The 26,847-nt window shown below is 36.6% G+C and overlaps 1 protein-coding gene across 2 annotated transcripts; it reads right to left on the minus strand.

Annotated features, from left to right (window-relative positions):
- Positions 1-397: 397 nt before the first annotated feature.
- LOC103711063 (cullin-associated NEDD8-dissociated protein 1-like) lies at positions 398-26,395 on the minus strand. Of its 2 annotated transcripts, none has more exons than XM_008797045.6 (29): positions 26,125-26,395; positions 25,015-25,148; positions 24,747-24,916; positions 22,260-22,470; positions 19,331-19,496; positions 19,064-19,193; positions 14,248-14,362; positions 13,999-14,156; positions 13,793-13,916; positions 13,425-13,475; positions 13,251-13,333; positions 11,967-12,051; positions 11,785-11,886; positions 11,579-11,677; positions 10,860-10,970; positions 10,699-10,782; positions 10,485-10,625; positions 7,828-7,920; positions 7,572-7,693; positions 7,327-7,489; positions 7,004-7,243; positions 6,013-6,261; positions 5,733-5,918; positions 5,501-5,647; positions 5,295-5,411; positions 4,545-4,713; positions 4,115-4,192; positions 3,881-4,019; positions 398-864 (listed from the first exon to the last, which is right to left on the minus strand). In XM_008797045.6, the coding sequence occupies exons 2-29, from the start codon at positions 25,048-25,050 to the stop codon at positions 768-770; spliced, it is 3,666 nt and encodes a 1,221-aa protein (XP_008795267.4). In that variant the 5' UTR covers positions 25,051-25,148; positions 26,125-26,395; the 3' UTR covers positions 398-767. The 2 variants fall into 2 exon arrangements, with proteins under 2 accessions (XP_008795267.4, XP_008795268.4); XM_008797046.6 differs by having other exon boundaries at positions 25,015-25,105; positions 26,125-26,299.
- Between the last annotated feature and the right edge of the window lie 452 nt (positions 26,396-26,847).

Below are 26,847 nucleotides of genomic sequence, written 5' to 3' on the forward strand. Positions count from 1 at the left end.
CTAAATGAGCTAATGAGCCCTCTAGCTAAACAAGGTTTAGTGAATCGAGCCCAACCTTCTTATGGCCGATATCCCGTGCAGGCTTACTCAAAGCGGTTTTGCTGCAACAGACGCGTGCCCAGCTGAACCATGTTGGGATTTCCGGCAGACGAATTTCCTGCAAATTGTCTCAACAATTTCCTGGGGAACATGAGCCACACTCAAATCAAGCAACGCTAATAATGCCTTTTAACTTTTATTGAGGCTAGTCCAAAGAAACCTATTTCAAACATCCTTAGATTTATGAAGTTCGAAAAGTCCCAACGGCACCGACTGATATTTCAAACAGGACAAAAATATAAAAAAAAACGCAGAGGGGCAGGGAATAGAGCATATGATGCCATGGCAGAGTCTATGCTGTCAGGTACATGAAGATCGATTCTACCAAAACAGAGAACAAAACGTATTTGAAACATCCTTCCTCTGGTGAGAACAAACTCAATTTCCAATCACTCAAGAAGGCAGCAGCGTCTCCAGAAAATCGTTTAAAATTAAAAAGTTCAAGAATGATAACAGCTCATTTACAAAAATTTATAGCTGCAATACACCCTACAAATCAAGCAACCCTATAATCTTCATGAAGGCCAAATTTGACTTCATGCTTGACATGAAAGATCTATATATATTCAGGGGAACATAACTTCCCTGAAGTTCCAACATGCTTTCTCAAAGCATGTAGTGTGTACTCCATTGGTATTTTGTTAACGGCATGCACCTTTCTTCCATTATTACTCACTCCGCACAGAATTATACTTCTCAGCTAGGGGAGCAGACTTCATTATGCCATCCATCAGCTTCTTGAACTTCAAGCTACAGTCACCTCCACTGAAGAAAATAAATACAAGGGAATCAAAAAAAACTGGATTATACGAACACGGCAAGCTGAGTAATTGAAAGTTAAAAGTTACAGCCTGTACATGCTCATCAGCGAGCTAACCAACTTAGATTGTAACTAATATCGCAAATAAAAATTCAGAACATCGGTCAACTAGTTTGCAAAATTAATACGGACTTACTATGCGGCTTGCAAAGGCAATGCAATTTGTAGATTGAACATGGAAACATAATTTGCTACAGTGAGGCGTGTGTTGTTGAATGAACATGCCTCGAAGCCAATTTTAGCAGTGAAGCTACAGAAAATAATTTCACTGGTTGTGGCATGAATTGATTATAAAACGCATACTGAATTCCCCATGTGTTCTCTCATAAGAAGGCAATGAAAGAGAGAGCAACTACCACACTTAAGGGGGTCCTCATGCTGTTAATTGCTCCTAACAAGGTTCTCCACTGATCACAAAGTGGTTGGGAGTGGAGTCTGTTTCAAGTTTCAAGTGCACTAAGAACTAAAGGAACGCCTTGATTACCATGACAAAGGTTAAAAAAAGAGGGATTTTTATAAGCAAGAGACATTTTTTAACAGAGACTAATCAAATATCCCAAATTGCACTCTTTTTACTGAAAAGGTAAGCCATATGCATTTGGGTTAGAAACTCAACAGATGCCGCTTTTGAGTTTCGTTAATGCGTCCTTCTAACAGTTTGCTCCTCCTTTTTCTGGTTTTCACATAAGGCTAAACAGAAGATAGAATTAAGTACGACAAAGATTTTTTGTTATCTCTAGTAGTCCAGCATCCCCTTAATGACATGGAATCCATAAAAAGGTTTCAATACTTGATCAAAATTGATCTTGCAATGTTTAAACTGCTGGGTTAATTTTCCCTGGATCCAGTGACAACTGTCAAGCAAAAAAAGCAAGAGCTGAAACCCCTATTCTTTGGATCCGCTAGTATCATGATTTACAAAAAAATCCCTTGAATAACTTAGCACCAGTGCAGATATGAAGGTGTAACCAACAAGAAAAGGCTTCATAATGTGTGTGCATGTGCGGGCGTGTGTGTGTGTGTGTGCATGTGCGGGCGTGTGTGTGTGTGTGTGTGTGCATGAGAGAGAGAGAGGGGGGAAGAGAGAGAGGAGGGAGGGAGGCGGGGTAAGGATACTGATGGCTACAAAGACCAAAACAACAACACAGTATAGATAAACATATCAAAAGCTAGAACAGAAAGAAAGAATTATGGCCTCAAGTTCTCAACATAGGTTTCAAGAGATTCAATTGACAACCAATACTACCACTAAGAGGAAAGAATACAAATTTATCAAAAGCTAGAACAGTAAGGAAGAACTGTGGCCTCGAGCTTTCAAGATAAGGCTTCAAGAGATTCAATTGACAATCAATACAACCACTAAGAGGAAAGAGAATACAAATTCAACAGATTAAAGAAGCAGAGAGAAAAATACAAGAGATCAAGCAAAAAAAAACATATAAGATCCATAAAGAAGATCTATTTTGGACTCAATATGATTGAAGAATCTCAACAAAAGAAGGCAACGGGTAGCGTACCAGTGGAAACATCCTGAAATCTTAACCAATTTAAGATGACAATTGCAGAGAGACAGACGCGCGCACACACGCGCACACACACACACAGAGAGAGAGAGAGAAGGGGGGGTGGAATGGAGGTATAAAAACACTATAAAATTGTCAAGTACCTCCATGTAAAAGACTTGCAAACATCTCTGAAGAATATAAGAATGAGGGAGATCCAATTAAGCTAGACACATATCCAATCACGTGAGACCAGTTGGCCAGTGTAAGGTCAAGATAATTTACTAGTGAGAAAATTGATCTCACAATCTTAAAGATAGAAAGGAAATGGTCCGTTAAAACATACAGAACTGGCCAAATTAATGTTCCAAGTCATCATTTGGTAAGAAAAACAACCAAATTTTGGATGGCCTCTCAGAGCTTCACCAATATCAAATAACCTCCTCAGCAAAAAAGGGCACACTCATCAAATATCAGTGACATAAGCATCTACAACATGGTTACAATTTTTGGCCAAACTGAGATGGATTAGTTACAGCCCATGACTAATCCAAAACTGCCTTCATTTCAGTAGTTTCAGTGAGTTCAGCCAGTTTTCATGGTTTTCGTGGTTACAGCTGAAACTAACATTAACAAAAAAAAAAAAAAAACGAACTTCACTAATTTAAGATTAGACCATATTTGTGCTTGTTGGGTTAAAAGAAGTGTTAGAGAACCATTTTCCACTTGAGGCATGTAATTTTTGCAAAGGCTAAGCTCAAGTTCAAGTAGACCGTACCTATATTTCGTAAAGAGTCACAAAACACAAGAATTAATACAGGAAAAAATTGTGAGGGTATCTTTGTATAAATTACTGAAACTACTGTTGTTTCAACTGAAAGTGTATGTTGACATGCAAAATTCTCGTCAAATAACATATTATGATTTCAAAATTATGCCTAATCTACTTCCTTAGCTAGTGTTTTGTATGTTTTATTTTCTCATTAATATTTAAAAGTGATTTAAGGATGGAAGGCTGCAAATATTTTACATAATGAGCCAAAGGTTTCAAAAAAAGAAATATCCTTTAAAATGATATCTATATATTTTCTATACTTGTGTTTACCTTTTCTAAAGTTTACCATTTTCTTAATACCTTTCCACCAATAATCTGAACCTAAGCTGTCAAAACTACCAAAAGTAGAACTCATCTGCCCCAGCCCAAACCAAAACCTGTAGTCAATTGTGAACCTTATTTCAAAAGGTAACTTGTGTCCCATACAAAAACTGTGCATGTCAAACATGATACAGCTATAGTAAGCCGTCTCTAAATTCAGCAAGTACCATGTGCGTGCAGGCAGAAGTGAATCCATATCGAGCGTTATATGTCCAAACCCTCCAGATATACAGAATATACAGCTTATGATAAATGGATAGATAATAAAATTAATGAAAATTAACACGGTAATTGTGCAAAAACCTTATCCGGCTCAAGGAAGCAATGGCTCGAAGAGCACTTCGGATCATATCTTCATTACGATCTACTTCCTGTTTCACAGCATCAGCCTTTGGTTTGTGATTAATAGTTTTGTCGAGAGGATCAACCAATGAGTCCAAAACTGTGAAATAATAAATTAGTTAAGATTTGCATTCCCTATATATTGACAGCATCAGAGCACTTTATGTAATAGCAAACACTCTAGAAGCAACTGACCTGCAAGGACAGCAGAAGGACACTTGTCTGCAAGTTTTGAGAGAATAAGATGGCAAGGCATCTTGACATCATAATGATCTGTCAATATCATAAGAAAAGATAAAAAAGAACAATTAGAAACACTAGGAACAAAAAATATCATTTTGGCTTGATGCCAAACTAGGGGTACACAAGCCAAACAGTATTAAATACAGGATCATTAGATACAGACACAGGAAGGAAGTGAGATGACAGAGCAGAATCCAAATGAGGAAATTTCAAGGCAAAAACACGACCTGCGGACCTGCCTAATCCCTCGAAATGGCGTTTGGCTATGGAGGCGAAAGTATGTTGTGCTCATAAAATGACAAATTAAACAGAATTTGTCTAAGATAAAAACAGCCACTTTCATCATGCCTGACAGATAGATTATTTCATAAAACAAACTTACCAGTCAAACCAGATATAAGGTAAGGAACTATAAAAGATGATGGGTTCATTTGATCAAGACAACTGTCCAGCAATGTGTCAACACATTCAAAAGCTGCTTTTCTAAGCTCAAGTCCATCATCTACAACATGCTTGAAAGGTCCAAGATCAACTGTCCTTATCAATTCTTGCTGCAATAAAACAATATATTAATGATGACAATAAGAAAAATCAGCATTTTTTGTTAATGAAACAGCTCATATATCACTAGTCAGAAACATAATGCATCATCGTAAAAATGAAAGGATTAAGAAAAATGGCAGCAGTCACAAGATTCTCAATATGGTGGTCTTAGTGTGGGCCTTAGGTACAACACAATGTCAGACAGGGTGCAAGAAGACCCAAGTAACAAAGATTACCAGAAATTTTGTATTAAGTGCAAGCCCAACCTTCAGAAGAAATTAAACATAAAAAGAGCCACTAACCAGCATTAGCATATTATCTTAAAATAGCTGCTACCTCATAGAGGTGAAAATTATTTCACTTTCTCTCAATGACTTAAAAAGAAAATCCAGACATGTTTTGCTGGTCAGACCCACTTAGGCAGAGTAATACTAAAAGCATGGAGCAATTAATCAAGATCGAAAATTGGAAAATAATGCTGTCAAAAACAACACAATAATCATGCCTATAATTTCCTGTACCGATACTGTGATACGACAGTTATAGGTACTTGTGCTGATTGCTTAATAACCTGAAATATACAACATACCTTAACAACTGTCTGATCATAAAGAAGAGGCAACAATTCAGGAAGAAGCCCCTTGATTAGATTGGGCTTATTATGAGCAGCCGTACTCAAAGCCAGGACAGCTGCACGCCTAACATGCTGTATAAGGTAAATAAATGATTAAATCAGTAGTTCTAATAAAGAACAAGATAGTAGATTTAGAACTAGCTGCAGACTTCGAAGACTACCCTGTCATTATCTTTAATTAGCATCAGAAATGAGGATATCTCAGGGTATAGAATTTCATCTATTTTTTCAGGCCGTTCAACAATGGAATATTTCACAGCAATGACAACTGTTGCTCTTGTGAATGCAGTTGGACTCGCCGTACGCTCCTACATCAGTCAAAAACAGTGATATGTTCCCAATGTTACATAACCCAAGTGATTTCAAACTTTTTAATTGTCCAAAGTGGTATACCTTGAGTGCAGGAACGAGCTTCCTAGGTTCAATGAGTGCAATTTTACCCAAACACTCGGCAACTACATTGCGAACCCCCTCTTCTTCACTTTCACAATGATTAAAAAGCAAGTACAGTATCTTCTCGACATATGTATCCTGGAGTTCACCATGGCCAGCTTTATCAACAGATTGTCTTGCAATAACCTACAAGGACGTGGACAAACAGCATTAAAAGGAGAGCTAAGAGAAAGAGCATAAACAATGGTTTTGCAATGGAATTTCCATATCAACAACAGACCTCTTTCAATGAATGAAGCAAAAGGTACTGTTTCTTCTGCTGATGATCTATTTGATCCAAAATGAATGGCAAGTATTTGGACAGATTGCCCACAGCTATGTTTCCAAGAGCATAAGACGCTGCAGATTTTATCTCCTCAAAAGGCGACTGGAAGGACTCGATGACAATATTCTCAATGCGTGCATGCATGCTGAGATCTCTTCTTCGTCCAATTTCTCCAAGACATAGCAAGGCCAGATGCTGTTTAGCCTGAAAAACAAATGAAGCACAATTATCACAATTTTTCTGAAAAATTTCTAATATTTCTGTGAAACAGTCATTGGATTCATTGTTGGTAAAATTACGAACCATCCACCAGCCCTGAGGCAGAAGTAACATATCAATCCATGTCTTAAAAAAATTGAGTTTCTGAAGTTTATGAGAAGAATCTCGAAGGATCTGTTCTCATTTCATACCATATCAGATAGGAACATAATTACAAGTACTTGAATGGCCAAAAGCTGTTTCAACACAAAAATTATGTGGTATTTCATGTAACAATGCCCCTAAAGAAACATTCAACTACTCCACTGAATTGATGGAAAAGGTGCTAATAAAGCATTCCTAATAAACGTTCCCTTAACAATGATCTTCAGATACAAATAGTCCTCATTTTGAGCAATTTATGACACTGTAAAGAAGCAGCAAAACATAAAGAAATTAAATTAATATTGCATGTATTATGAAAACCCATCCCATCCAAAACAAGACCAAAAGAATAAAATTTAGAGTTTGCTGAGCTCAACAGTCATGCAGAATTCAGTTATTCAGGCAGAAAACTGATCTACTTGAATAAGACAATCTCATATCTGAATCAACAGAACCGTCCTCGAGTCCTCATAGAAACTGAGCTCTCAAAAACCTCAAACTTACCACAAAAAGAAAAGGCAGAAAATATGTTCAAACTAAAAAAAATAGATTGATGACAGGGGATGCTCGAAAAAGAACTTACAGAATTAGTACCACTATCATCTTTCAGAATGCCTTTAAGCATTTCAACTGTAGATGCGCATTTCTGATCACCTGCTGCTAGGCAAAGTACAGCAACACACTGTGCAATTGAATATAGAGCCTGTTTGGCAAGGCCACCAGTTTGCGGTGATGGCTTAGCACTCGAAAGAAGTGAATCTAATAATGTCTCGAAGCTAGTATTTGCTGAATGAACTAATGATGCGAAGAATCTCTGCAATGCCTGCAAAATTGGTAAGAATACTGATTAGCAATAAGCAGGAATAAGAAAGTCCAGATTCAAGCAACTTAGATCGACAAACATACTTGTAGCGCTTGACCCTGCAACAGAGAGCTTCTAATTAATATGAGCGCTTGCGGGAGGACTTTATATCGAACAGTCAGACCAACATTTTCGCTGGATTTTTGGTCGGTCATCATCGTGCAGCAAAGTTCCAAAGCAAGAGCAGTCATATGCAGATCTGTATCACTGCCAAAACAGTAACGAAATTAGTAGTATTGATCCATAGGCATGAAGCAACTAGAGGGTATGATTAGAACAGAGAAGGAACCTTATAAGAGTAGAAAGTTCAGAAATTATAATTTCATAAGCAGATGGCCCAATTTGATCACCATAAGCCACAACTAGGGAGTTCAATGACCCCAATGTTGCCTGTCTCAGTGCTCTGTTAGCCTGTAAAAGAAGAGAAATATAACGGTCAAAAATGTTAGCAAGATACTTCTAACTTCTAAGTTTCCTGATTTTACAAGAAAAATTATTACAGGTATGCCACTTGTCTCTTAAGTACAAAAACTTTTTGAGTATACCTTTCGCAGGAATGTTGTTAATTCTGAAACTACTTGCTCCAAGACACATGAGAGATCAATCCGAAGAGGTGAGTTAGCAATTACTGCAAATGCCTGGATTGATAAACATCGGTGTTGATAACATAGATAGGAAAACCAATTAAGCTAATCACCCCAAATCAAAACAGCAAGAACCATAAGAGTGTCATGTTATAACTTCTTGACTACAAATACTACAATCACTTAAGAAATTTTGTATTGGCCTCCAAACATCAATGGCATTAGGGAGAATATGATCCCCCCTAATATCTAAGAAGAAAGAGAGAATGTAATAAAGAGTGAGGGAAAAAAACATAGCAGCTAAAAGGAAATGGAAAGAGTGACGGTGCGGGACAGGACTTTTATAGCAGTAATAATTATTTATGGACAGTGGTTTCCCTAATAATAACTATCCATCTCTAATTCAAGACCATCGAACACAAAATATACCTGTTTTATTCCCTGCAGGCATTTCCATAATATCCCTGGCCATTTTTCCTAAACTTGTTAATGCTATACTATGGTATTCATATCTGGGAGCTTGTGGGGTCCACATCAGCGCATAACTGTATATACATGAATTACACCTTCATGCCATACCATCAGCTCCTCTTGACCTCCACGCAAACCCAAAACGTCCATTTTGGTGGGAACTTTTCTTTTAAATATTACAGCCATGTCTGGGGCCTACTTCCATGTGATTCCATAGACTACACTTTGCCATTAAGCATTACCTTAGAAGGAATCCCATTGCCTTTCATCAACCATTAACCATCTTTCAATAGACTGACAGAGTATTAAGTTCATCTGGGTGTCTGCTAGATGCACTCTCCTTGACCTAATATCAGACCCATCTCCCAATTGCCTACAAGATTTTCAGGGATGCTTGAGCTTTATTCAAGCTCCCCTGGACCCAAACAACCAGGCAAGCATCCTTCTTCTCATTCTCTAATTGTTGATCAGCAGTTGCACCAATACCATTTCTCTAATTCCTAAATTTATCCCTGATTTAAAAGTTCTTGGAATAAACCCCCTGCTATTTGCCATGACAGAGATCACCTTTCACTCATGTAATTCACCAGTCAAAGCATCCTTAACATTATGAATTATAACTTTTTTCCCAGAACAGCCTTCGGTGCTCCTTCAAATCATCCCAATACTGTCATTCTATCCTTTCTTCAAGTTTGAATTTCGAGCTCAACAATCATAGCACAGCCTTCTGATCCCGTCATAGTACCATGTCTGAGCTTGCCAGCATATCTCTATAGTATATAACATGAGAGCAAATGGTGTAAGCTATCGCCCAAGCATTGCCTCTCACCCTGCACAAGGCGATGTATACCTCCATCACCTGTGGGTAAAATGAAATTGGCCATACAGACAATCCTTCGAAAGGGAGAATGAAAACAGCAAACCAACTAAGAATGGGAGTACAAATTCCAAGTATATCAACGGTTGAAGGGATCACACCCATATATCGAATATTACCTACTCTAGTGTCAATTTTTAGCGTCTCATACATCTGTGCAGATAAAAAAAATGACAACACTTCAGTGTACAAGAGATGGATGAGATACTAACAACTGCTACATCCAAGTAGGACTTAAAAAGATTCTTAACAAAAAAATAAAAAAATAAAGAGAGAGAGAGAGAGAGAGGAGGTGCAGAGCCTCCAGCTTCAACAATACTTCAACAATACACCATGCAAGATGACTAGCTAAGTGATCATTTTGGTAATTATATGCTGGAGAACCATTTGCTGAGTTTGAAATTCCCACCAAGAGTAGATGAAAAACAACAGCAGCTGACATCTTATTAAATTTTTAAGCATCAATTCTAAGTCAAGAGACACAAAGATGCGACAAGACAAAGCCTATGGAAAAGCCAAGGGCAAATAAATGACTGGCAAAAGACCCCAGGGTAACAAGAGCAAGGCAAGCCTTAGAAACAATCAAATGATAGTATTTAGCAAGCCTAGAAGTCACAATATAATGACAAGTATTTTATGCTCTTCCCAAATTAGAAAGTATTTGCATAGAACTCGTGTAAAAAGTTGCCTACGAAACCTCTAAGGAATCAGAATTGACTAGAACTACAATATTTTCTTTAATAATTCAATGCAGGGAGTCCTACAATAATTAACAGCAAAGTAACAACCTTTTGTGTTGGCTTCAGCATCATATTTTTCAGCTATTCTGATACATGCTTCATCTATTGCCAAAGCAATTTTTACATTTGTTTTAGCACAACTATCATCCATGTTACCCTACAGCTGCTTGACAGGTCCAAGTCTAAATTTCTCACTTTACTGGGGCCCACATTTCTTCGTCACATATGCCAAGAGCATCTTAGATAGTAAAATATTAGCAACAAATTCTTATTCCAAAACATTAAAAGATGTATCTGATGAAGAAAAGTTTAAAAACCTAAACAGCATTAAGACATAAGCAAAAAAACCATATCAACCACCTTAGTTTTCTCCTATTCCATAGTTTACAGCAACAAGATTCTTTTGCAGGGTTTTTCCCCGCAAAAAGTCTTTATATACAAGGGTTTTATTCATAGTAAGACATTCCAAATGTAAAAGGCAATCAGCACCCAATCAATCGACATATATACAAGGGTCACAGAGAATTCACCTTCACAGCGGTGAGTCGGGTTATCTCGTTACCCATCCGATCAACAAGTATGGGAAGGCATGCAGGTAGTTCAAGCTGCAGATTATCACCAAAAGTTGAAATTACTAGGCTCATACAAGATATAGCACATTCCTTGACTTCCTGGCAAGAAAATAATCAAATTGTTGTTAGAAATACCGACATTTTCACAATTATCAACTGCAGTCTGACCAACCTGATCTTGATCTTGATTTGCTAAACGTGTCAAAATAGCATCATAAATCGGACCAACATAAGGTCTGAAATCCAGAGAACATTTCTGCATTGCAAAACAACTCATCTCAATAAAGATCCGGTAACATTTGCAAATAAGAAAATCAGCTAACAAGTAATTACCTCAAAATTTGGGCGAAGAACACGAACAAGCTCTCCACAGACTCGTAATGCTTCAGCAGTGACCTTATAATATCTCTCACCAACAGCAGATAAAACAGGACCAGAAAGGGCCTGCAATTGACATCAGTCAGAAGAAAGAATGCATAAACTAGCAACCCATGACAATGCCCAAAAATTTCTAGGACAAGGCCAGCAAGGTACATGTACATAAGCTAAAAAATCTCCGAGTATCTATAATCACAATAAATACAGATTTTTAACAGCACTTGGGGGAATAAGCAAATTCCATATTCAAAATGAACAAGGGGCAGCAATCAGGTCGGGTCAGGTCTGATAAGGGTCAGATCAAATGCGGGTTGGGTCCACTTTCTGTCAACCCAAAGCCGAACTGTTTATTAAATGGGTCAAAAATCCAAACCAGAACCTGACCTTTTTATTAAACAAGTATCTCAACATTATAAATTGAGGATAGAAAAACATCCTGAAGCATGGAGAAAAAAGAATAACATACTGCAGGTGAATGTTGATGTTCATAATGCTGGACTAGTGTACAATTTCCACATCAACCATATCCACAAACTTGCAAAGAAAGCATGACTAACACTACAAAAAATTTGTGGGAACCTACTTAAAGACACACACACACACACCCCATTTATAATGCATTTGAAAGCATCATAAGTAGTGCACAAGGAACATACAACAAATATTGCTTGTACCTGGATGTATGGGTGGAAAACAGAAGGAGAATGTGATGCCATTACTAATCTAGTAAAAACAAGAGCTTCGATCTTCAAATTTGAGGTGGAAGTTTTATCCTGGGAAAATAATCATGGATAGCTGTGAGGATCAGAAGGCATTCTACGCAAATTCCTAGAAAGGAAAAAGGGAAAAATCAATTGTTGAACATTGAAGAATAACTCACAGTCAAAGCCTTTTCAATCCCAGAAACAAGTGAACCTATATGATCAGCAAGGCAGTCTGGTAAGACAACGACGAGTTCTTTTAATACTGAGAATGCCCCGATCTGAAAATATATAGAATTAGAAATCACTTCTGTAAAATTATTAAACCAGCTAAAGCCAAAAAATAAGCGCAAAATTCTACCTTCGTTTTGATAGTTTTTTCGCGCAGCTGCCGATTAACAGATTTGACAATTTTTGGCACTTCTTGTTTCAATAACCATCGTGGACTGCAATTAACAAAAGGAAAAGGAACTAACAGAATGCCTCATTCTCGAACCTCACTTCTGAAAGCAATAAATTAAAAAAAAATGATACATGAACATCCAAGTGATCTTTTTCTAAGTGCAAAAACAGAAAGTTGATTCAAATCGTTTTTGTAAAGTGATCTATTTACTGAAGCCATTGCCCAGTTGCCGCTTGACCTTCACCAGAATGTTGGTCAATAAAGATAAGCAGCTGGCACAGCAACTGCAATAAATATTGAAAATGTTGAGGAGTTCAAATAAATGTTTATATGTTTTTAAAAAATAAAAATGAGCACTATGCAAGTGTCATTAGAAGGTGAGCTTTGCCCCAATGGTAAGATTGCTCCATTGTGACTCGGAGGTCATAGGTTTGAAAAACGGAAACGGCCTTTCCATGGGGATAAGACAACGTACATTTAGCCCTTCCCAAATCTCACAGTGGCAAGAGCCGCATGCACCGTGCCACCCTATTTTATCTGCAGGTGGAATCAAGCCCAAGGTTCTCAATGCGACCAAGCAATTCCAACACATAGGGAATTCCTGACTGCCTAGAAATAAAGGAGGAGAAACAAAAAAATGTTTGTGTGGATAAGAGAGAGAGTAAGTAGGTAAGTGATTGTGTGTGTGAAAGAGAGAGAGAGACAAAAATGAAAAAGAAAAATCAAAGGGAAATAGGACAAAGAGTACGAGGAGAAAGAAGAATAAGAAATTATAAGGAAGGGGCCAAGAAAGAGAAGAAAAAAAAATGTTTCTCATTGGTGACCTGCATTTAAGAATCAATGTCAAAGTTCCTCATGTAATCTAATTTGAAATCAATAAATATAATTCTCAGCATTGCTCGTTGATAATCTTTCTTGAGAAATTCTGTTGAAAACTGGAATCTATGAGTTAAAAAATAACACTCCAAGAAAAATGGATTTATTTGACCAAAAAGCCTCCAACACCACAAGCAATCTGAATGATGACTTTAATATTAACACAAAAAAAGGAACCTTCATGACCATGATAAAAAGATACTATATTAACAACGCTCTGCATATAGAGCTGAAGATTGCCTAATTCTATTTATTTTATCCCATTGTACCACATGCCAAAAAATATTTACAGAATCTTTACAGCAGGTAAAGCTCAATAATTTATCCATGCCAATTTACTAGAAAATATAACCAATTATCACTAACCTTGACTCATCAATATCCAACTGTCCCTTTGTCACATTTCCAGTTTGGCGTAACAACTCAATGAATGTATTAAACACATCCATCTGAAGAAATAGAAAACTTCATAAGGATCAAGATGAACAAGTGAGAATATATAAATATTTACATGAAATAAAGTCGGAGATCTAGTCGTACCTTTACATTCTCTTCCCTTTCTCGAAACCTTTCTATCAACTTTGGGCATGCCTGTGTGGTACCATAAAACCATATAAATTTCATGCTCTTATATTTGGATATCCATCAAAGATGAAAGTAACAAGTCAACATTGATGTTACATAAGGAATTGGTCAACCAAATTAGCTTAGATTTCGAGCGAGGAAGTTATCACTTAATTCAAAGACCATTAGCCAATCATGTTCCACAAAAAAATTTCATAATTTACTCTAAACTTAAAATAAACATCCAGTTAATATCCAGCTATTTCAATAAAGGAATATATCTATCATGAGCAGAATCATCAGCATCATCATCACACATAAATGATTAAAGGTACTGCACATGCCTCCAAATACATCTTCGATAGCATCTCTGGGTGCGAAACAATGATAGAAGCTAAGCACTTAGCAGATGCTCTTCGAACTTTCCAGCTTACATCCTCATCATCAGTATACTCATTTGCACTTTCGCTGCCAAAAAATTATTTTGTATGATTCAATAAGATGCATTAGAAATGTTCAAAGCTACCATGTGAACATATAAGCAACATACTCATCTTCCTCCTCCTCACGCCCTTCATCATCAGTGTCCTCCTCCATGTTATCTGTAAAATTTGGGTCATAACTTATATACTCCAAAGTAAGATTTAGAATGTCATCACAATATGAAGATATATCCCTTGGACACCTAAGTAGGAAACTTTCCAATGCCTGCAAGGAATTTTGAAGAAAATGGACTTGAGAAATTATTTTCAAACAAAATTACAAATGAAACAAATGCGAGGTTATGTTTCCAGAATACCTGCAGACTATATTCACGAAGTTCTTCATCAGTTTCTGATGCACTTGTGCAGTAATCCATGAGCAAGGGAACAGTTTCACTAAGATGTGGCCCAAATCGATATCCAACAGAACGGCTGGAACACCACAAAGTTACTATGCTTTTGAAAAAAATCAAAAAAATAAACTTCCAACAGGGAAGTAAATACCAGAGAATCTAATTTAACCCATAATCATTAAGCATGTTTTATTTGAAAATGTAATGCCAAAAGAGCAGGAGGAAAAGGAATAATCAGACAGCATATATGATTTAAAGTTACCAGAATGCATTTATTTTCCGGAGTGCAGAACACAGAAAAAAAGAAGCATCATTTGCAAGATAAGATCCTATAAATCTGATCAGAAATCAACATATGCCATCCAATACATCATCCTTGAATGGCCAAATTTACTTCACTATTACTTCAGACAGTGCATTCTATGGCCACTGATCTTTACTAATCAGCTACATTAGCAGGCCTTAAGCACCTCCTAGTTATATATGAATAATGAGCTTATCTAAATACAGTTCAATTATTTTTTCTTGCAAAAAGCAATAACATATATGTCATCTTGACGCAAGAAGCGATTAGCAGATTCTAGAGTCTGAACGCATAGCTATTCAGTGAAATAGAGCTCGAGAAGGGAAACCTCGCAAAACAATATGCCTAGTGGAGAGAAGGACAGTGACAGCTGGGGATTATGTCATACAGTTTAAAGATCTTCAAACCAGGGTGATGTACCCACTGCAAAAGTTTTCTCCCACAACTACCTTTTAACACTTGCTTTCAGTCAAGCATCTTTTCACACGAAGCTCCGAATGCAACCTTCAATCGGATTGCGTTGCTAAAATTTTTGGCTTCTTTTTTTCATCCATGTATCAAACTTCTATCTAAATAATAACAAAGAATAACTCTTTGTCTCAGACAGCTACATTTTTTCTTTGCATGGCATTTCAGGGGTTCCCCCTTCCTATGTTCTTCTGAGCAACCCTTCCAAATTATATGGACAGTCTTGCATGGAAGCACTTGCATGAATCCGAGAGAGAGAGAGAGAGAGAGAGATTGTACCATTGTGGTATCCCTTTCTCATCTTGCTATGGTATGCAATCCACTAACCAAAAAAGGTGAGAATGATACAATTAAGGTAAAAATGGCATATTGATGGGGTAAAGAGAAAAATTCAGGCCAAAAACAAAACATCACATAATGCTGTATTTTTCACACAAATATTGATTTGGAGGAAAATAATAATTGAAGTTCATTATTTTTCGGGATAACAAGGGTAATGCTTTAATTTTTGGTGATGTAGATGGTTGCCTTTGCTGGTCAATGGAGTTAGCTAATGGATGACTATGATTCAGAAAGATTACACGTCCCCCTATGTCTATTTTAAGCCAAGCTTTTTGAGGTCCCACCTCAACATATGAAACCCACTCCTAGAGAAGGTCGAAGTTAGCGGCCAGCCACCATGAGTAGGCCCCTTGTTGCTGGATATTACAGCTAAGTGCCCATTGAGCACGAGATGCAGAGAGAAAGGGTGTGTGCCTGTTTTTAAGTGCCAACCAAAAGAAAGAAGTTGCTCGCTGGCTGAATCCTGACTATCTCCTTTGATCTTCAGTTGGCCTCTCATATCTCTTTCTGTTATAACATTTAGGTGGCATTTGGTAACCCAAATGGAATCATTGAAGTGATCTTAGATTACTGGTGATCGTTTTCCCGAGGTAATCTGATCTCCGATTATCCAAAATCTGCATTTGGTACGATATATTTCAGTGACTAAAAATTTTCGAGTATCCACAAGAAATCTGTATGGTATTCCATGAAAATCCAAGATCACCAACCATATAATACCAAAACTACCCCCTGACATATTTCATAATATATATTTATTGATCACATAATATATTATTAATATATTTTTTAAAAATATACTTATTAATCCTAGAAATTATTAATGCTACAAAAATATATTAATTGTTATTATAGAATTAATATTTTCATTTATACTTATGATGTATTATTATTTTAACACTAATATTTATTTTGTTTATAAAAATAAGACAAATAGAAGTAATATATTATATAATTTCAAAATATAAATATAAATTATAATAATATATTTATATCATAATTTAAAATTATAATTGAATAATAATATAATCAATAATATATTAAATATAATACATATCATAAATTTAATATATTTAACATCAATGTAATAATAATATATAATATTAATATAATATATTAGGTATATTGATATACCAATTTTTTTTGCTAGACTGAGGGGCATTTTTGTCTCCAAATTTCAGCCCAAGATCACTATCCTAGAATGATCTTGGAAACCCGACCTCAAGGACGGATTTTCCATCATGGAGTTGGATGGTGATTTAAAAAGTGGAGGTGATTTGGAATCACTGCTACGTCGGATCACCATGGTGCAACCCTCATCACCTCCACCCACATCACTCTTAATCTTATAATGACCATGCCATACCAAACGCCCCCTTAGAGAATAAACAAGAGTAGACTCTTTTTGCATGCGTCAATCCTAATTTAGGCAAAACAAGAGGATGATTAAGATTTAAAAAAAGAGATATCACTCTTAGAATTGATATCATTTCCTACATAAATATGATAGATATTTTTCATCTTTTCTCCTATTTTCACTCTCTCCTATCCTAGACTCAGCAATTACCCTTTTGAATCATGGACTTGATCCCTGTCATAGTTTTGTGCTTGCATGTGAAGTATTTTAAAGGCTCATGATTTTGAGATGAAAATATATATGTGGGCATGTAACCACATGACAGACAAGATATGGAATTAGGGACATGATGCAGTAGCTTAGGGCCATATTAATGTTTACACAATTTATTGAGCCCCTTGGAATTGTTAATTAGTTGTTTTTAGTTAATATGAATTTTAGGTTATGTGGAGAATTATGGAGCCTAGGGACCTATTTTGTAAGAGTTTTAGATACTTAATCTTTTGAATTGAATCCTACGAAGGGAGAGTGGGCACCTCGGTTGCCAGAATGGTTTCTGTTGTTAGTTTCTGTGGTCCATGGAAGAAAATATTTTGCTCTACTTTTTTTCTCTTAAATTAGCACCCCACAAATCTAGGTTCCTTTTTCTCTTCCTTCTCTCCGTCATCCTCTTTCTTTACTTTCTATTGCTTTTGCAATTTTTATTCCTTTGTTCCCCATCACCCTTAAACCAGTGCTTCGGGCTTCCATAACAGCCCTCAACCTCATCTATTTTTATTCTCCCTTTGCTGGTCACACAGCCAACATCTGAAGACAGCCACCACAACCTAACAGGTCCAGCCAGCTGCAGCTGGCAGTAGACCAAGTCAACTGTCCAGATCAATCTGCAAGGCCATTGTTTGGCTCCAAAACAATACTCCCTAAACCCATTCGGCACTCTCTTTTACTTCATGGATATCCAGACCACAATTATACCTCCCAGAATAAACCAGCCAGCTACCAAACAGCCTCTAACCTGCCTTCCCACGGTCCATGAATCATTCTTCAATCCTTACAACCTGCTTCCAGGAAAAGCACCAAAAACACCCTCAACTGGCTTCCCAATATTCCCTCTTGGAACCCCAAAACAGCAGCAAGCTATAGTTTGCATCACAGCTCAGAAACTCTAGAGTATGAGTCAACTGTTCTTAGATCTGTGGTTACACTAATAGCTAACCTTTTCACTCTTACTAGTAGTATATGCTCTTCAGATACCCTTAAGAGACCCTAAGAAAAGCAATTGTTGCAAACATTAAGAAGATTGCAGCAGTCCCCCAAAACTAGTGTCAAGAAGCCATCCGCATGTTTGAAGGAACTCCATTAAGTCACATATCCTAGATTTTCATCTGTACACTTCATCATCTTATCCTACATGAAGATAGCAGTTTGTAACAAAAATTAAGTTCAGACAACAAAGCTAAAGAAAAGAAAGTATCAACCAGAGTGGATGCATTTTTATGCAATGGAGGGATCCAGTTTGCACCTTGTCAGTAACTGCAGTTTTCAAGCAGAACTAGAGTGACAGGTTTTTGAAACTTAGTGGTGTTATTCAGCAATCTTTGACATTCCAAATCTCATGGAATTTCACAGTGGTTTTAACAATAAAGAATTGATGTTATAGAGTCTATGGACTTTTAACAGTTAATGGTGTTAACTATTCCTTGATGTCTTGAATCTCATGGATTGGTGAAAGATGGGTGTTTTTAACAACTGCTGGTGTTCTTGCAAAGGAGCAAGAAAAAAAAAACAGAATTGTTAGGCCGCTGTTTTGAGAATTTGCTACCTTGCCTCCTTCTAAACTAAGAGCCTGACAGGAATCATAAACCTATGACAGCTGAATTATTCTGCTTCTTCAGGGCCTAGGCTGAACAGATGAAATACATAGCCGGTCGCATTCAGCTTCTATTCATTAGCAGTAGGCTTTAGAGCAACTGGGACTAGCCATTCAACTTCTCAGCATCCAAGTATTACAATGAAACTAGGATAGACATGAAAGTAACAGTTGTCATCATCCTTTCAGCTTAACTTCCTTTCATATAAATCCCCGGTGTTACTGCACATTTTATAAAAACATAACAAACAAATTGTAACAGTAATAACAACACTAGAAAACTGCCGAGCATCTATATATGCATAATCCATTTTCAAAACCAACAGCTGTGCACTGATATAGCAAAGGATACCATTTACATGATCATGCATACACAATATATAATAGGCAAACAATCTAGAGGACTAAAAGCTAGGAGCACTGGTGCTGTATCACTTACCTTAAAGCTCCAATCATCTGGATGTTTGTTCGGGTTATTTCAGGTTTTATATTCTTATTCTTCAATAGTTGAACAACTTCAAAAGTGGCCCTTGCAAGTAAATCATCCGACAAACTTGAGGCAAGAGATGCTACACATAGTTATTAATATAATTTAAATGTGTCAGTTACAGGAAAGTCGGCCAGAAAAGATGATGCATTGAAAAGATTGATTAGCATAGATATACATTATATGACATTAAAACTATGACTGAAAAATTCATCTCACCAATACACGAAATTGACTTCTTTCTGACACTGGCTTGATTGGAACTCAACTGAGGCAGAAGTGCAGTAAGCAATTCCTCGTGATCTTTTGTCATCAAATTGCCAAATCTATGGAGTACATCACATAATATATCAAGACACTCGCATTTGATTTCAGTACTCTTCCCCTGAAAAATAAGAAAAGTTTCATAACTATTGAATTCTAAAAAAAAACTTTTGAATTGAGGAAGATCACTAAGAACTTCCAATACTAATCTATACCAGATCACTATAAAGATCACTATAGTGTAATTAGTTCATATGCCAAAAGAATATCAATTTGACTGGTATTTCAATAGGGCAATCAAATGATATAGTATAATTGCAAATACAATACATGTGCACCAGTCATCAATTTAAACCGGTTAACAAAATTCAAAATATAAACAAATAAAAGAACCATGGTAAACAACTATAATTGTGAACTAGATGAACGAATTGTTTGAAACAAATGCAGAAATGCTCATAGAGCACTCATGGAAGCATGCTCACATACATAAACTAGTACGTGTGTACAACTCAAGAATAAACTATACATGTGCACAACTCAAGAATAAACTAGTAACAAAATCCATCAAAATGGGTAGCGCACTATACATGTGTACAACTGTACAAGATAGTATTTCAAAGGCCACTGAAACAAGACAGTACAAAACTACAAACAGTACTGCGCCATCCTTGCAGGCTTCCGACACCATTACACAATGTGTGGATATGGGATGCAATCCCATATCATGTGATGGGTACCCAGCACCATACCATTCTGGCAAAAAACCGATCAGATGTCCAGTACTGGCATTTAAAAACTTGGATGGGAGTATCTCCAGCACCGCCCACAAACTATGTTTGTATTGCAACTCAAGTCTTTGCCACAAAAATGACATAGCAACCAGTGCATGTCCATCAACAGATCCAAAAGAAAACTTTTAAAAAATAAGGAACAATAGAGGCTGAGTGACAAGTAGGCAAATGTAGTAACAAAACTCAACCATGCGTACATAAAAAGTGGCCCAAGCACAAAGTCTAACAGATAAGCAGACAAGATAATTAGGGACATGCCAACATCATAAACTTATTGCCAGCACCATCATGCATCATTACACTTCGCTAAGAAGATACTCAATGAAGATGCAATGTTGGTGACAGAGAAGATCATGTTGTAAGTTGATAACACCGCAATGTCCCAATAACGAGCATGGCTGCCACAAGCAAGAAGCCCCAACAGGTGCAGGGACACTCCAGCTGCATTTATGACAATCAAGAATTTGCTGGTACAAAATCATAAGCAGAGCTGCAAAGAAGCAAAATCAAGCAAAAGATGCAGGCAGGCTGAGGACAACAATACATCCTCACTGATAGAACCCCAAAGAGCATCAAACATTCATTCAAATGGAAAGACTGCCTACGAATAAAAAAACAAGCAGAAAAGTTAGGTAGCTGAGATTAATTCAAAAGATAGCTAACAGCAAAGGCTCCAAGGATTGATGTAAAGCTAGTAAAAAAGTCATTCTCAAACTGCAGGCAAGCTTTGTCAGTGGTAAAGAAGGTTGCATAAGCAAGTAGCCCAATATGCGGCGCAACACTGAGGATGATCCAACCAATAAAACAGCATAAAGCATGAAGATAAGCAAGAAAAGGATGATCCCTACAATCAAATCCTAAAAATCAAACCAAAAGGACAAGATAGGATCAAGAAGGTAGAAATGGCAAAACATGTAAGGAGAGGAAGACAATTAGGAATAAAAACCAATACCAAGGTCATGCAGTTCTTTTTTCTGTTTTTCTTTTTTGATGGGAGCAGGGGCACAAGGTGACCTAATTAGCGCGCAAATGGTGGTGGCTAAGAAAAAGAAACTCTAAAAACTAATTAAAAAGAAGAAGAAGAAGAAGACATATTTGGAAAGCAATCAGAAAATTAACCAAATTTTGATGATTATATCATAATAGATTCTAGAGTTTGCAAAAAATTTCAATGAGAAACTATGCCAGCTATTAATCTACTCTTGATGTTTCTACACTCATTTGTGATGTGTAAGTTATGAAGTAATTCCAAGTTTTTCACCAACTCCAAGGCATAAGAACAAATTATATAGAAACCTATTTATAAAACCTAGATGAAGGCAAAAAATTCAACCTGATAACAGAGAAAACTCATAGTTGGCATCTAAAAGCGTCATATAAGGAAGCAAAAGTATCTAAGAAATACAATAAGGTATAATCACATAATTAGATAAAACTTATGTCTTACCTTCCTTAGTATTGTTGCACTTGCGTAAGGACATTGGAGCACAATGAGATCAGTAAAAGAAAGGAGGCAATGTCCAAGAACATTTAATTTTTTTAATCAAATTGCATGTCTGATAATCAAATTCGCACCACACTCATGTTATTTCCAAAATACCCATCAACTAGCTAAAGCAGCTAACTAATTGTACGAGAGCATAGTAATTAAATTTTTTACCCACATGAACTTTCTGAAAAACTTCAAGTCTCATAATAAGTATACATGTTAGGTATAATCTTTACATGTTAATTTTTACAAACTTGACAGGAGAATGAGCTAATAACAAATTAAAGGACAAAGAAACATTACATAATCTCCTTATTCTTTCTTATTATAGAAACAGTATTTAAATACTCATTTTGTTTAGTATATTAGATGACACAGAGCCACAAGATAACCAAGTTCCTGAATCACAATAGGTGAGTCAGGGCAATAAGGAGAAGAAAATATGTTTCAGAATGTCTATAAACATGAATAAAATAAACACGGAGATGCTGGCCAGTTAAAGAAAACCAAAATAGATGATTTTAATATGCCAATAACAGAAAAAAAAAAATCAAAAGTTAAATTTATCATGCAAACCTTGGAACATTGTACAAGAACTTACGGAACTAGTTATGCCCTTTATTAATTGGGGGCCAAGAGAAACTAGAATGCGTTGAGCAAGAGATGTTGTAGTAACTTCTGAAACTATTGTCTTCAGAGCTATACTAGCAGTATCACGATGCTGATCCTTTCCGTTTAACAATTTATCAGAGAGCTTATTTGTCATGTCCAATATTCTCTCCTCGCTGACCTTCTTCACAAGGGGAGCCAGGCTACAAAATAAATAAATAAATAAATAAAGTAAATATATAGGGTGCATTCAATGATACTATGGTGTATAACTGGAAAGCAGGAAAAGATGTCCAGAGATACTGCATGAACAAACTGTCACCTGATCCACATAAAAAAAATTCATAAGGCAGATGTAAAGTGTGAGAACATATAGAAAGCCATTCCAATAGCAAAAGACCCCCATCTAGCACTACTGAGATACTGTCTAAACTCTAAACTCTAAAGTCTGAAAATGATTACCTAATAATGCCTAAGATAGTACAATTACTTCCAATCCTCCAACTTGAGTCCAACAAGGTTCGTTTTGTTATACTTTAAGGAAGAATTATGACAAGAGCTAGCTCAAGGTAGCAAGAAATAATTAACAGTTGCTAACGCATTGTCATGAATTTGAGAGTTCCCAAGACAGGATACCTGAATCAGTAGACATCAACCACTACTTCAAAAAAAAGGGAAAGAAAAGACGTAGTGTATCAACAAGCAAATTACAAGGGTATGTATTAACAAATATGCAGTACTGATAAAACTGTGTGGCAGGGCATGTTGGAGTTGGCCCAGTTGCCCTCCCTGAACATTAGGGAATAGTAAGCTGAGGGCTACCTAGGTCGGGTCTTTGCACCATTAAGAATTCAAGATAAAGGATATTCACCAGATAATATTTCAGAAATAAGTGATATGTTTCCTATTCAGTCTGCAAGTCAAAACAACAATATATTCAATACAATGTCTTGACCTTTGGACATGAAAATGTCACATGACCTGTCCCTACACTCCTGAAATGAAACCCAAGATCAAATGTCTTTCTTCATTTGCACACATGCATGCGCATGCGCACGTGGATGCACTTGTGCACACATGGCAGTTTCTATGCTTCTCTTTAAATTTTTTTCTGCCTATATATGGAGTGCTTAATTGGACTTTTGGCACCTATGCTGGTTGACTCTGTTAAAATAGATGTTGTCACCCTGTTTAATTTTTTCTGTTTATCCCATATTCTTTGGAATCATAGGACATGAAAGCTTGGGTTTATGGGACTAAACATAGGGTTTTTGGGTTGCTTAAAACATGCTTTACGGCAGAAGGATTAAGTTTGGTGTTTCTTATATAAGTCCTGATTTAGACGATACATTAAGGGAATCTAATGAATTTGATTTAGGTTTTCATGCAAAACAATTTCCTTTATTAACTTTTGCTTTGTTTAATTTATATTTATAGTTTGATCAACTATCAGGTCCATGAAACATAGGTAGTAGGTTATTTTGGCTTTCAAATTTTTTTTTTAATTATAGCTTTTACAAGAAGAAGGGTCTTGTGTTTGAGACCACGATACAATCTTTGGTGAAAATGGATCTCATGCTTGTTAACTAATTGATTGCCCCATCAAGCGCCCACCCCCCCCCCCAACAAAAAAAAAAATCAGCCAAAACCTAGCTCTACGACTGCTCCATGATGAAATCTAGGGTTTTATTAGGCTTATATTAAGTTATTTTTCTGATGCAGTGAAGAGTTAGATTGGGTTAAGTTGATTTTGTTGAATTTGTTCCATTAATCTTTTGCTGTTTGTATCCTATACTGAACCCCCTCACTCTCGCTCTTCATATCTTGCTACAGGTCCTATTTTCCTCTCAAATAGTATCTATTAGAGCAGGATAGTGCCCAAATGTTCACAGGATTCATTAAGGTTGATTTCTAGACTAAATAAAAAAGAAGCAGGACATAATGTGCAAGGATGTCAACCAAAATTCCTGTTTCCTTGTCTTCTACTGCAACCTCCTTTCTCTCTCTACCTTCTACTTTGGACTTGGCAAGTCAACCAACATGAATTGGATCCCCTGTGCAGAATTGTTGCATCAAAACTGATAATCTTTTCAAATTTGCTTAACAAAAATAAGACCTGAGCTGATCTAGACCACAAGCCAACTGATCACCCCCAACTATTGCCTCACATTTTGTCAATCTTTATCCATAATTGATCATACAATAGATTGTTAAAACGATCATATAAATTGAGTGTTGCCCTCGCAGTCATGATTTAACATAACTTACCCTTAACAAGAAGCAAATCTATGTAGTGATCAGCACACTAGATTTAGAGTGACAGAAAAGGAAGTTATAAGGTAAGAGAATGACAAGGCATTATAAACATATATGTCTAACAACCACTTTATACAATTTCATTAATAACATCTAATTTCAGAGGTATGGTCAAAAATAGAAAGCCTCAACAGTATCACATGGCTAAGAAACAAGGGAAAACCATTTCATAGCTAAACCAGAAACATCCCCAGCTGCATCTTCAAGCTGTTGAAGGACAATATTTGACAATTTCACTTCCAGATCAGTATCAGCTTTGAACCCTTCCTTGTTCAACTCATTAAGTAAATCTGAGGTGGCCATATATCTGTAATCTTTATCCTTGCCCGTCATCTGACAGAAACCCATCGAAGGAGCCAGTATCAAAACAGGGCACAGGTAGATAATATATTGTAGAATATCATTATTACCACCTTTAAGAAAACAAATACCTTTTCTAAAATGTAGGTTATATTCATATTTGCCATCTTGCGTTGATTTTCTTTCCAACTTCAGGGAGCTGATTTGAGATCTGTACTACACCTGCAGTAATGTTCAGGGAGCTGATTTAAGATCTGTACTATGCCTGCAGTAATGGACAGTGCAAATTATTAGGAGCAAATTGCCCAGATATTTCTTAGATTAAAAATTTTATTGGAAAAAAAGGCATGGCGCATATATCAGTTGCAAGAGGGCAAGAGTGTAGAAAATTCCCATGAACCATGAAAGAAAAGACAATGGGAAATAAGTATAAATTAGGATCAATCCTTGCGTGAAAGTATCACAGACAAAGATCAATTTAATCGTACATCCATGTCGATAAGTGATCTTAATTCCTTTTATCCACATCTTGCTTCTAAAAAAAATAGCAAAAAGAAACAATAGCACGCCAATCACAAAATGACATATTTAACGTTGCATTAATGTTATAAATCAGTTCAATTTAATACAGTAATCGTTGAAAAAAATGTTAGCCATGTGATCCAAATTTCTGCTTTAAAACAAGTACCGAACAATTTCCAAGAACAAGAATGATCGATTAACACAGTCAAAACCAGGAACTAAAGCTTTACAAAAAAAAATAAAAATAAAAATAAAAACGAATGTTACCAAATTGACATCAAACGAAGTACCATATTTTTCCAGCCCACATGTTAAGAGGGCATCAGTTTGTTTATTTCCCCGACCAAAAGTTTAAGAATCAACATTACAGTTGTTTTCTGACGAAAAAACCATGTTCTGGCAACCACTACAAGTCCAAGATCTGTTTCTATCTTATCTAAACGCTTCGAAATAAAAGAAAACCCCTTAAATAAACCAAAAGTTGAGCAGACCTAGAATTATTTCGCGGAGAAAACTAAACAAAAACCCCCACAGAAATGATCGTGAAATCTAAACTGGAGCATTCAACTCCAGAAAAACTCAAACAAAAGGAACCCTAGCTAGAAATCGAGGAGATAGGGAAGCACATTACACCAAAATGAGACGGGAAAACGAGCAGTCAATGGTACATCGACTGTGCAGCGAATCAAATACCTGGAAAAGAAGAATAAAAGACTTACTTCGATCGTCACCGGGCCGAAAACCGATGCCAAAAACCCTAGATTTCGAAGAGAGAGGAGAGGGTTGGGGGCGGGCGAGAGCCGCGAGAAGCGATCGAGGGAAGGAGCGGAGAAACGATACAACTCTTCAGGCAGTGGAGTGGTGTATAAATTACACTGTGCAATCTAAAATTACAGGAAAAACCACGGATTTCGGCCATTTAGTAGAATGCCCCTAGTGGGATGCCGGGTTTGAACGGTGGATGAGCTCCGGACTGTGCGCTCGTGGACACGGACCGTTGTGATGAGATCGAACGGCTGTGAGTGTCGGTCTCCGCGGATCGTCGGCTCGATGCCACAGCACGTGGTGCGACTCCTGCGGCACGGATGATATCGGATACCTACACGAATGTTCTCTTGATGAGTGTGGGAGGATTTTGCTGAGGGTTTTGTAACATTGCAAGTCATAATAACTTGATGGCAGCTCAAAAGACTTGCTTTTTTTTTTTTGCAAATAGTGACATGATTAAGTAATGATATTATTTTCTTATGCAGTAATTAGTGATAATTTAACAATGGATGATCTTACGAAGTGTTGTGTGGTGATTCTTATTTATGTTCCGATGGAAAATAATATTTTTCAAAACAAAAATGCTATAGTAACTCAAAAATGCAAGTAGAAAAATTACTTGTTTGCATTGTATTTTTATTGTTCAATTAGATTATATTATTGGACAAGTCACT

Source organism: Phoenix dactylifera, chromosome 13 (genome assembly GCF_051530095.1).
Source record: "Phoenix dactylifera cultivar Ajwa chromosome 13, Ajwa_hap1_PhDact_Kaust_v1.1, whole genome shotgun sequence".
In the NCBI taxonomy this organism is placed as follows: domain Eukaryota; kingdom Viridiplantae; phylum Streptophyta; class Magnoliopsida; order Arecales; family Arecaceae; genus Phoenix; species Phoenix dactylifera.

Excerpts from the sequence above, each read along its gene's own strand:
- LOC103711063 (XM_008797045.6), bottom strand. The coding sequence starts at position 25,050 with ATGGCAAATATGAATATAACCTACATTTTAGAAAAG. Across the intron at positions 11,678-11,784 it reads GGATTGAAAAGGCTTTGACT|GATAAAACTTCCACCTCAAA; the intron begins GTGAGTTATTCT and ends TTATTTTCCCAG. Across the intron at positions 5,919-6,012 it reads TGCTTCATTCATTGAAAGAG|GTTATTGCAAGACAATCTGT; the intron begins GTCTGTTGTTGA and ends ACGTCCTTGTAG.